Source organism: Patagioenas fasciata, chromosome 1 (assembly GCF_037038585.1).
Source record: "Patagioenas fasciata isolate bPatFas1 chromosome 1, bPatFas1.hap1, whole genome shotgun sequence".
Classification (NCBI taxonomy): domain Eukaryota; kingdom Metazoa; phylum Chordata; class Aves; order Columbiformes; family Columbidae; genus Patagioenas; species Patagioenas fasciata.
Genome location: NC_092520.1, coordinates 44,292,746 through 44,305,120, shown reverse-complemented (window position 1 = coordinate 44,305,120; position 12,375 = coordinate 44,292,746). Strand labels below are relative to the sequence as shown.

The window sequence follows — 12,375 nt, the reverse complement described above, 5'->3', positions numbered from 1 at the left end:
GCTCCCTTTTGTTTGAAAAAGAGGAACTGAGGATGATTATGTGGGTTGGGCACTTAAGTCACAAGTTGCTTACATGCATGACTCCCCTTAGAAATTTCTCTCTACTTCATTATTTTTGACTCATGCATAGTTGACACAAGGCCTACTACAGTGGGAAACTGCAAAGACCATTTCTTGAAGAAGAATTTTGGCAGAATTTATTTGACAACCACATTTGTGGGAAATAACATCAGTAAAAATGAGGTACAGGTAATGCAACTGAACCTTTTCATTACTTAAAGAGCAAAAAGGTTCATTAATTTTTGCTGTAAGGCATTACGCATTTGAGTAATTATTTAAGTGACATTTTAGGTTTCACATGAAAAGCTTAGAAGGCCTCCTCCTAGATAATTAATTACAGCCTTAGAGTCTAGTGAGGAGACACAGGAAAAATACAAAGTCTTCAACTGTAGAAAAAAAAATTACATACTGAGTAGATCTACACATGGACTGCATGAATTACAAGAATTTACCAACAGCTTTATGCGTTATCAGTATATGTTCACAAATTACTTTTATTTTTGCAAATTTAAAGATGGACCTTGTTCGTAATTTTCTAAAAAAAAATCCTTTGCCAGAATACATCTCTTTGTCATGTGAAGAACTGTTTAAATATCATTAAAATATCACAACAAATCAGCGTGATTTTCTGTCAGCCTTCCTAGAAAATCAGGCTGCCTGGAGGACACAGAAATGTACAATGTACAATTCATTCTGGAAGCATCAGAATGTTCTTGTGTGTTTTATTTCCACAGAAGAATTAAACACTTTGTGTCTTTTGGATGCTAAGAAATAAATGAATATCACTATCTTACATTAGTATATTTAGCAATATTGCCATAGAGTAATTTAGGTTGGACGGGGATTCTGAAAATCACTCATCTAGTCCATCTCAACATCAGGTCCAATTATACCAGGTTGCTCAGGACTTGGTCCGGTTAAGTTGTGAATATCTCCAAGGATGAAGATTCTACCACCTCTCTGGACAACCTCTTCCAATATTTTACCACCCTCACAGTAAAAACATTTTCCATAATAGCTGAATTTTCTATTGGTCTGTCCTGTGTCCAGTGCCTCCTACTTTATTTCTGTGCACCTCAGAGAGGAGGTTGTCTTTGTACCACCCCATTAGATAGCTGGAGACTGCAACAAGTTCCCTCCTAACCCCTCTGTTCTTAACAAGTCCAGTTCTTTCTGCCTCTCCTTCTACATCAGGTGCTCCAGCCCCTGGTCTTCTTGGGGAATCTCTGGAGGACTCACGTTAATATGTCAATGTCTCTCTTGAACCAGCCCAAAACTGGATGCAACACTCCAGATGTGGTCTCCCATGCACCAAACAGAAGGCGAGGATCTGTTCCCTCCATCTGCTGGCCATCCTGTTGTTGATACCGGCCAGGATGGGTGGCCTGTTGCTGAATCACATTCCATTTGTCGTCCACTAGACCTTGAGGTCTGTTTCTGCCAAGCTGCTTTCCAGCCAGAACTGGCATACAGGGTCACTTCCTTCTAGATGTGGGGCTACAGTTGCTTTTGTTTAAGTTCATGAGGCTCTTGTTGACCGAATTTCCAGCCTGTTGACGCCCCTCCGAGACCCTGCCCTCCAGTGTACAGCCTGCTCCCCCAAATTTAGTGTTGCCTGTGAACTTGTCAAGGGATGTTACTATTCGCTGGTTGCCAGTTGGACGTCACATTGCTGATCACATTTCCTCGAGCTTGGTGTGTCAGCCAATTTTCCACCCACCTTATAGTCCACATCTCACCAATTTGTCTACAAGGATACTAGAGGAGGACAAATTGTGAATCATTAAGATTCCAACTAGTATCTTGCCTAAAATAGCTCACAGTCCTTCTAGATAATACAATGTACTAATTATTGGGTGATAACAGATAAACAGGACAGTCGGGGAAGTTAAACTAGGGACTGTGAATCGTATAAAATGTCTATCACAAATTACAAAATTAGTATTTGCATATAGGAGCTGTTTCCAATGAAAGACATGTTAATGATTCTATTCACATAAAAAATCAAGTTAGATAAAACCGTAGACTTCAGGAAACCAAAGTTTATTCGGGAATGTCTGTACAGATAGATTTCTGACCCCAAAGGTTTGTGTATTTTTCCCCCGTGAACACCAGTTAGTCTAATAAAAGATATTAACTCTGTCTATGTGCTTGGCCTTTCTCACACAATGATAATTTTAATCCTGTGACATGCAATTGCTAGCCTTATAACCTCATTCTCTCAGAATTAAAAAGAAAATAAAAATAAAGAAATAAAGAAAGAAACTGAAGGTTACCTGGAACAGAGAAAGTACTGCTGTGCTTCAAAATGCTGTTTGAAAAATAAATAAAAGTGCATCTAGGATTCATAAGCTTGAAATAGCTCAATATTGTGTAGTAAAAAAACACTGTTCATGTCCAGGTAGGAACGGTAAATCAGTTGAAGACTTATTATCATGGAAAAATGAGGTAAGGAAAAAGAGCTTTGTCTTAAATGAAATCTGAGCAGTATTTTCAGTACACAGTCACTTAAACAATATTGTTTATATTTATGTGACATATAGAAATGTACCATATGCAGTGAAAAGTGCTATAAATATTAGAGAGCTTTTCTATATTCTAAGTAGACAGTGGAGTGGAGTGGAATAAATAAATGGACTGTGTTCTTGGAAGACGAGGCTTATTTTCATACAATGAAATATGGCATGTTAGCCATTTCACCATTACATGCTACAGTATTCACACATCATGGTTTGATTTTCATTATTACATTGATGTAACTATGTAAGAGCAAGTGTATATAGCCCACTAAGTATCCATGCCGATAATTAAGATGTATTTTACTGCTTCTATAGAATACTTTTGATGTCTGTTTGGTAGAACAAGTGATATCAAACAACAAACTATACAAATCAAGGCTGATAAGAACTGAACTTTTTTTTCCACCTGGCGTGAAATTCCTTCATAGAAAGTAGGACATAGTCTGATGCCAACTGATGTATATTTTTGAAATTTCCATGAGCCAGAAAAGTTGCAAGGAATGTGGCATGAAACACAGGATCCAAGAAAAACAATATAAAAAGCTGAAACATGCATGAATTTGAACACTCTGAATAACACGCCCTTTAACTGCCCAGATTATAAATGTGTACAATACGCTAGTGTTTATTTATGTTTTAAAATTCAAATATATGTTAGTAAAATCATTGCATGCATTGTTTCCACACATTTTATTCACATGACAGGTCTAAAAATTATTTTATGAAGCATAAGATTGTTTGATAGATATAAAAGACCAATTAAAAATAAAACAGTTGTTTGCTTTTACGATAAATAGGGCATCATCATGGTGAAAATAACTTTCTTCAAAGAAAAGCTCCCCGAAGGATTATTTTGAATAATTTTGGAAAAATGCTATGGTGAAGTTTTCTTCTGTAGTTTCTTGTACCATATGGGTCCCTCTTTATTTGTCTGTAAAATAAATAACGTTTTAATTGTGAGACAGTGAAAGTCAGAAGAAAAACACGCAATCTACACTAAGCCTCTTTCCTTCCTATATAGTTCGCAGTGATAATTGAGTTATTTGCTTAAATGCAAATAAATTAAAAACAATTTAAGGTTATTATTACTACATATCTGTATTAAAACCTCCCTATTTCTAGTTTATAAAAAACAGATTATACAGTAAGAAGTAAATTATTTGTTTTAACATATCTATCACAATGAAAACATGCATCAACTGTGCTGTAAATAGATTTCATTTGAAATAGCATCATCTGACTTTTCTATTTGAGAACGAGATGGAACGTAGAAAAGAGATCTTAGGTATGCCATATTGACCAATGCTTTATGCAGAAATGTAGTTCTTAAAAAATATAATTAAAAATAAAATAATTCTGCAGTTTCCTGACAGCGTAGAGAGTATTTGAATCACAAATAATTCTCTATGAGGAGCTTAGCCTTGCCTTCACAGTCCTATGGGCTACTGCTACACAGTCAGGATTTGATAACATTTTTGTGGCAAATTCAGTGGCTGCTTGTATAGAGAAATAAAACTAAAGAAATGGAGGTGGAACAAGGTAAGGACTATTCTGCTTCAGGGTTGGGTATAATCTCTTGCATTAGTGGGCAGTGCATCTTTTGTCTGTTGTCCCTAAACTTGTCCGTTTCTAGTCCTGTTTTCTGTCTGCTCTCTAGTCATTCTTTCCTCCAAGACGAAATAACCATTCAATTTAAAAATGGACTTTATTCAGCTGGCCTTATGGTGGGGGTTCTCATCACAATCTCCATCTTTTTCTCATTTAAAGATTTCAGTTACAAAAATAAATCTGCTCTATTTGTTCAAGCTTTTAAAATTCTAGAAACTGAGCTAAACTGGCAGGATTTTCACAGGACTACTAACTTCTTTCCCCATATAGGCAGAAACTCTGCCATCTGCCTATTTTCAATCCCCTACTCCAAAGTTTGAAACGATTAGAACTTCTCAAAGAGAAACTGGTCACAATTTCTAAATGTAAAAGCATTTTTTTTCTAGATTCCTACACCATTTCTGTATCCGTAAGAAAGACAGGACAGATTAAACACTGAAACCCTGGACTGTCTACACAACTTAATAGTTAGCTCACATATTTGCTCTGGTTTGGATCACTGAACAGCTCTGTCACAGATCAAGTTTGGACTGTATGAGAAAAGACTATGGGTGAGACAACCCTGAGTATGCCCGTGTCTAGTCTTGTAACACTATCCAAGCAAATTTTGAACCCTAAAATCTCCAAAAGCCCTCACATCACATCCAAGAGTTGCGACCGTTTCCTATGTTTTGTATTATAAAAACAGCACCTGATGTCCTGCAATACAAACTTCATATTGTTTAAGACATTGAATTTTAAAGTCTTCATCAGGAAAAAAAAATAGTGTGGCTACAAGCACTCTATTCTAGGGAACAGTAGCCTCAAGAAGTGTAAATAAGAGTCATGATTTATTTTGTGACTCAGCATTGGAACTTGGCTCTCTTAAATTTATCATTTCAGACATAGTCATAGTCAGAAACTTCTAAACCATTTTAATGAAGCTTTCAAACACTAGAGGCACTAAATCTGAAGCAGGCCACTTGAAATGTTTAAATCCAAGCATTTAGTTTCTAGAGGAATAAAAGAGGGTTTTATAATATCAGGCATCCTTAGTAACAGAAGTGATATCAATACTGGGCATGTATTTTTTAGTATCTGTTTAGATGTACACACATTAATATACATGTATACATGAATATAATATACATAGATACATCTACTTCCTCACTCCTGCTCCTAAATACATATATATATATATATGCACATGCTCAACCCACACATGATCAGGGTAGATTTAAAATTGTACACACAGTCTGTGGATTCCTTCAGCTATTAAAATATTGCTAACCACTCTTGATATTGCAATAGTATGTGTCATTTAAAAAAAACCCTAGTTTGCTGTGAATTTAAGATGCAGAAACTACCAAATAGCTAAGTAACATCATAAACTGTAACTTATCAAGATTGACCGTTCCCATAGAGAGCTGCAAGTATTCAGCTAAATTAATTATACATTCCCTTGAAGTATGAACCCACATTTTTCTGTTTAAAAAGTGAGAATTATCAAAAAAAGCTTATGGCACTTACTCTTAGCATGGTACTTACAAATAATGTTGGCTTAGGAGTAAATACATTTTCTTCCTCAGGTTCCAGCAGCAGTTTTACTGAAGGGTTTGATCTGTTTTTTGCTGTCGCACTTTTTACATCAATATGAGACTGAGGTAAATTTTGATCGTAGCGTTTACCATGTAGACTAATTAGAATCTGTTTCATTGTGGCTAGTTCCTATAAAACCACAAAAGAACAATGCTAAGTTATTCAGTAAAATTACATTTGAACCTATTAAATATTTGTTAATAATAGATTTACATTCAAACTAAATGTGTAAGTGGATCAGTAAATCTAACAAGCATGAATATATGCTTGCCATAATTAATTAGATTACTAATTGGACACTAGTAAAAGTAAGAAAGGTACATAGGATTTATACAACTCAAATTTTGTATTGCTTAAAGGCTGTAAAAGAGAACATTTACTGTGTAATAAGGAACCCACTATCTCTTTTAACTTAAGCTGCCATTTAATTGAAAAGAATTCTTTTCAATTTATTTTGTCAGGCTGAGGGAGTTTACAGATCTAATTTCAGTGACCACGACAAATTGTACTGTTGAGCGCTAGGTCTTGCACAGAAGTCTTATAAATACATTACTAGAAATATGTATGTGTCTTTATATATAGATCAGCAAACAAACAAACAAACAAACAACAATGAAAAAACTTATGAGGACCTACAGCAAAAATGGGGTCACAGTGGAAAAGAAATTTTGTGAAAAATGAAAGTTCAAACATGGGAAAAGAAAAACAAAAACATAAAGAAATGCATTTTTTTTAATATTTTAATAATTTGCTTAGTAAACAATTTGGATTAATTAAAAAGAAACCTTTTCTTACTACTTAGCTGAACAAAACAGATTACTCAAAATTCCTGTAAAGTGAGAAAAAACATAATATTTTGTGACTTTAACTGGACATCTTCTTTTCTCATCTTGCATCACCACGTGCCAAACATTCTCTCCCCACACATGTAATGGGTATAATCACTATAAGTTACAGAATTTAAAGTATTATTTAGTAGTATTATTTATTGTATTATTATTATTTAGAGCATTGTTACAGCACTAGAATGGCATTGTCAGTAGAAAAGCCTTTGAAATTAAATTTTAAGACAATCTTACATTTTTTAAACTATTAATATTTTTGTTTGCTTGCTTTTTACAAATGTTGCCATCTTCAATAAGTAATACTGTTAATGTATTAGCATTCTACATATATAACATTCTATCTTATCTCTCAACCAGAACAGGGTAACTCATATTTATAGCTGAATGACAAACATTTGTCGTATCTTACCTATTTCTTAATACTTGCCAGAAAATGACATTGATGCATGTTCTATTTTCATTGCATTATTAGTACCGAGTTCAAAAAACCCTTCAGCCTTTTAAAACATTCCTGCCATACACATTCCCTCTGTCCACTGCTGCCTTTAATAGGAAATTTAAAGTCAAAAGAATCATGTTGTTTCCTTTAAACTGTCCCGGGCTAACTCGGTTATATGAATGGATGTTACACACCACAGACCAGCTTTATCGAGTGTACAAATTGTTCTTGTATCTCAGTCATTTAATATTAACTATTTGCATAATTCAGCCATGTGTGGTGGCATGTTGAAACAGCATGACTGCGGAGCAGCTGTTTGAAAGGACTGCATAGCTGGTGCCAACATGTTTGTCAAAGTTGTAAACTCTGCAAAGATGTTGCCAAAGCGACACATAGACAGAATTTCTTGATGAAAATAACTCCAGCGAGTATACAGCAAGTAAATGCACCATCACAGGAGATTAAAGTGTACCTAAGCGATGTTTTTGACAAGTGCTGTTCCTCTACTTAAGCTGTGTTATTCTGTGGACCAAATAGCTGCACATTTGAACACGGCAAAACCCCAAAACTGTCGTGCAGATTTATTTCAGAAACAGAGCTGAAACCTGTATGTGTCGGGTCAAATTCTCTTGTGTCAAGATCCACTGGGCAGCCTAAGGTCTTCTCTGCTTTGCAGAATCCGTCCTGTACTTGACAGCCCTGTCTGTTTCCAGACTTGGAACAGGCTCTGGAGCGGCAGCCCTCACACGAGCTTCCCCTGTGACAGGAGAATTCTCCAATGTGCAGCCATGGGAAGGAATGTCAGGGAGTGGGGATGACAAATTAGCCCACAATGAATAAATTACTTTGGCATCACAGCCAAATTTATCACGAGAATTTAGCAAAGTTGCCTTAATATTTGTTCTAAGATCCTTCCACATTCAGTGAGAAAGACCTTAACAAACTTGGCAAAATAGCAAAGGAGACACTGAATCCAATCAGATCATTGGTATGTGTACTGCTAAACAAGAAAAGAAAATTAGCCCAGCACATTTGCAAGAGATGGGCTGTTTTCAACCAAGGAAATACTGAAAACTTCTGTCTTGAATTTTTACCCATCTCTTTAGTTTCCTCTGCTCCTTCTTTGCTTTTATTTTAAATTCTAAACAAAGAGTTATTAGCACTACTTGCTACTGTTAGCATGCTACCATGAGTCAATAATACTTTCCAATCCTAAAAACTGGCAGGTTGGTCTAGAAAGCTAGGAAGGAAAAAACAGCTCTGGAGCTGTGCTTGAAGAAATACGTGAACTTGTGCCAGTGTGAACAGGACCTTGAGAAAAAAAGGGAATGTAGGTATGGGGTTCAAAATAGACGGGAAGAATCTTTTGTGCGGAAGGACATGTATTAGTTTCAGGATAAGGTAAGGAAAGGAAGATGTGAAATGAATTATTAAAATTATTATACACTTCTACTGTGTCACGTCCACAGTCCTGTGTCCAGGCAGAGCTGTGCAAACTGTTTACTCAGAGTATTCACTTCAGTTACTCAGTGCATTTTAGAGACAGTTTTGGTAAAGCTCTGCATGTCCCAGTTTCTCCGTGGAGGTATTTGGTCTTGGCCACACTGGCTCCTGGACGTATAAGCAAGTCGTGCTATGCAAGCCACGTCACTCTGTAGAGGCTTCCAGGTCTGAGGGCTTTGGTTTTGGAAAGCCAGACAGCAATCCTTCTTGGGAGGACTATGAGTACTAACACCTCTGAGCTCCTCTCTGCGCTGGCTTTGCAGCTTTGGTCCCGAACTTTGGGCACACAAGCACACGCTCCCCGCTTACACAACATTCTGTGGGGATGTGGCAGTGCAGATACATGGAAAACAACGCAGTTAGCAAGAACAGGTGGGTTAAGATGAAACAAGGAAAAAATTAAAGTATGCAGCTGGCACAAAAACACTGTTTATGTATAATGAGTCTCACCCATATAAACAAGTATGAGGGCTATACTGTATTATTAAATGTTTTGAAAGTCTGTCTACAGAAACCTGGTGAATTTTTGTTAAGGATGTTAACCTGCTCTGCCTATCAGCACAAATGCCAAAAACCAAGGTAATGAGCTGTGTGACACATTACATAGGATTTACTTCAAGCTTATAACACCAACATTTATGTGTCTAAACTTAAGTATCTACACATGAGCTAGGAATCTAATTTTCCATTACAGGCAGTGTACATTGGAAAGTCATTCAACTCATCCAGAAGTGTGTCGGCTGAATGGTGTTGGAACAAAGCTGCCCATATTGATTGGGCTGCTACTGACTATAAAGCAAAGTCAGATGCTTACCTCGCTGCAGCCACCTCCATTTAGGTATCAAAATCTAGTGGTCATAAGCTGAATCCATTTCTCACCTCACCCTCCTTATAATTTACTTTTCTCAGCCCTCTACTTCACCTAAAACAACTTTCATTCTGAATAGCCAATGTGCAATCCCCTCACACACATATCTGAAGTATTGAATTGCTGTGTTAATAAGAACTGCATTTTTAGAACAGGCCTTCACACCACAGAGCGTCTAAGCTTTCCTAAGCATACATAGGTTCATACATTAGAACAATCTAACATCCTGTATTGCGCTTACTTATGGACATTAATTCACATTTAATGAAGATTACTTGAACTATAAAAGAGTCATTGAAACCTTTGCATACATGACCAGAAATTAGTCAGAATTCAAAATGATGAATGGACTGAGAACAATGCGAGTGAGGTAGCAAGAGGTGAGGTAACATGTATCGCACAGTAAATAGTATCAGAATAACTTATTTGCTTATTTCCATTTACTTTTGGTACTGTGATGCCCAACAACCTTAGTTAAAAATAGCAAAAGCAATTTTGTGTGCCAATACACAAACAGGGAGATATTTAAGTACTGAGAAAGGAGAGGTGCCAATCTTTTCCATGATGTTAATTAATTCAAGTGTTTTCTGTTTGGAGATTTTTCCCTAATTCTACCTTGTTAATTTATTAGGTTGAATGCTTTCAGTGCTGTTGTTGTGGGACTCTTATAGTCTGCAAAAACTGTATTTCATATTAACATAATCAAGTTTTAAAACAGTGTTAAAGGAACCAAACCAAAGAAGTCTTAAGCATTTTAGAAGGTAAAGTAAAATAAGGCAAAATAGTTGGATGCTATCTGCTCATATTACTCATATTTCAGAAGAAGATTCTTATTACTATCTTTGAGCTTGAAGCAAGTAAAACTAAGTTATATTTTACTTAAAATTGCTTTTACCTGTTTATTATGGATAATTGAAATAGTACATAGAAAAATGGAGACTGAAGGTCCTTCTTAGAAGGATAAAATTTGATTCCTTCAACTAGCAACGCAACTAGAAGATAGAGATGAGCAAATGCAAAAATAAGCCAAATAGCAATATGAAATATAAATGTACTTTGAGTTATAGATACTACAAAGGGATCTCTAGTAACATTGTTTTTGTTGTCCTGGATACATGCTCAAACATACATGTACCAGAAAAGCATCTTACATTTTCTTAATTCAGTAATACAAAAATTCCAAATTAGTAACATATTAAATATTATACTGAAATAAAAACTTATATAATCACAACAAAATGAAAAATAATTGCCTGATATGGGAAATGATTGAGGTGTAAAAGGGAACGGTGTTTTATCAAGTAAATAATTGATGAAGTATATGAAAAAATAGCCTACAATAAGCACAATAGACACTTTATGAAGAAAGTTATTCTGTTTCTTTTCAGTGGATTTTCAACAACTATGATGATTTTTCTCTTTACCCTCTCTGTCATGTAGCTATAATCAAAGCAAGAAAAATCCTCTCTGTGCACTCAAGAGGTTTCAAAGGCACATAACATCATATATGTGTGTATATAATTATAATAAATATGTAAATTTATATAAGCAGTTAAAATGATATATATTTACATATCATGCTCTGGGAGCAGATGCAAAATAAGTCTCAAGAAAAAAACAACTGGCTTACAGGAATCAATGACATAAATGTCAGTTCTTATGTTCTTATGGGAGGGATGTCATGCACCTTCAAATAATCTCCATACAATGATCTTAAAAAGAAACTTTACATAGATCAAACTGAACAGTTGGAAATTCTCAGTAGGAAGAGACACCTGCCTTTCTGGACTGAAGATAATTCATTCTGGTGGCAAATGTAATGTTTTTTTCATATCACTAAAATAATCACAGAAGCAGCCAATGGGTGTTAAGTCCATCTGGCTTGTTCCTCACACAGTGAAGCCCAGGGTTACTGCACTCAGATAAATATCCTCTAAAGCAAAAGTGACCCTAACAATAGCACGTACAGTTAACTGAACCTTTACCTTGATAAACGGTATTCTACTTTTAGCTTTCCATATAGAATTTATGATTGCAACTTCACCTTGGATTAGAACTCCATTTTGAAGCACAGAACTTGTATTGTGGAAGCTGAACAAGAAATCTCTGTCCTAGAAAATGTATTAGGTTCTGGCAGAATCACTGAATTTTGATGACAAGTGTTCCCAGAGAAGAAAACTGCATACATTCCCAGTAAAAGAATGGAAACACAGAAAAGGTGCTAAATATTACGATCTTTACACAAGAAAACCAATTTCACCGACAAAACCAGAGGAATCAGCTGAAGGTGAGATTAAAACAGAAGTTTGCCTCCCTCAAAGATGCTGATCGAAACTTAAGTTGTTTCAGAATTTTTGAGTCAGGCACTAAGATGACGATTTTAGATGTATGTCCCTACCCTCAATCTGTACAGTCTTCTGTACTGTTAAGAGTAAAGCATGTATGTTCAGGACCTCCTTTGGAAAGCTTTTATTCTTCACTTTAGCTGCCATATGGTCCAAATGTGGTTAAATTATAACTGAAAATAAAAATATGTATCCAGTCTGGAGAAACTTGAGAGATTACAGCACTGTCTTTATGTTCAAAAAAAGTTGCCTCTACATCCCCCTTTGCATAAAGGGGACTTGGACAAAAAATTGCTTCATGAGGGACTTAGGACATTACACCTTGAGTCCAGAAACTGGACTCTTCTCAACATGGGAGTCAAATAGCAGGTTTGAGTTCAGCAGTCTGGTGACTATTCTGGCTGTATTAACTTCTAAAATAACAACAACAATAAAAACAATAGCTATGGTAGAACATACAAGTGAGGGAAGACAGCCGTACTGGGATGAAAGACATGTTGGTGCTAAGTCAATGCAATCTGTCTTCACATGCACATTCTCCCATTTAGGCAGCTATTGTAGTCATCAAACAAGTCAGCACAGGGAAAAGCAGAGTTCACAAGATGAGGTT

The 12,375-nt window shown here is 35.9% G+C and overlaps 1 protein-coding gene across 4 annotated transcripts in view; it reads right to left on the bottom strand.

Annotated features, from left to right (window-relative positions):
* Positions 1 to 536: 536 nt before the first annotated feature.
* Positions 537 to 12,375, bottom strand: part of PIBF1 (progesterone immunomodulatory binding factor 1) — a 120,145-nt gene continuing 108,306 nt past the window's right edge. For 3 of the 4 annotated variants that reach the window (XM_065831247.2, XM_065831332.2, XM_071806140.1), the window contains 2 exons: positions 5,715 to 5,894; positions 537 to 3,510 (listed from right to left, as the gene is read on the bottom strand). In XM_065831247.2, coding sequence (XP_065687319.1) covers positions 3,454 to 3,510; positions 5,715 to 5,894 — 237 coding nt within the window. In that variant the 3' untranslated portion in view covers positions 537 to 3,453. Of the gene's footprint in view, positions 3,511 to 5,714; positions 5,895 to 12,375 lie in introns of those variants that run through there. The other variant, XM_065831417.2, reaches the window with a different exon arrangement.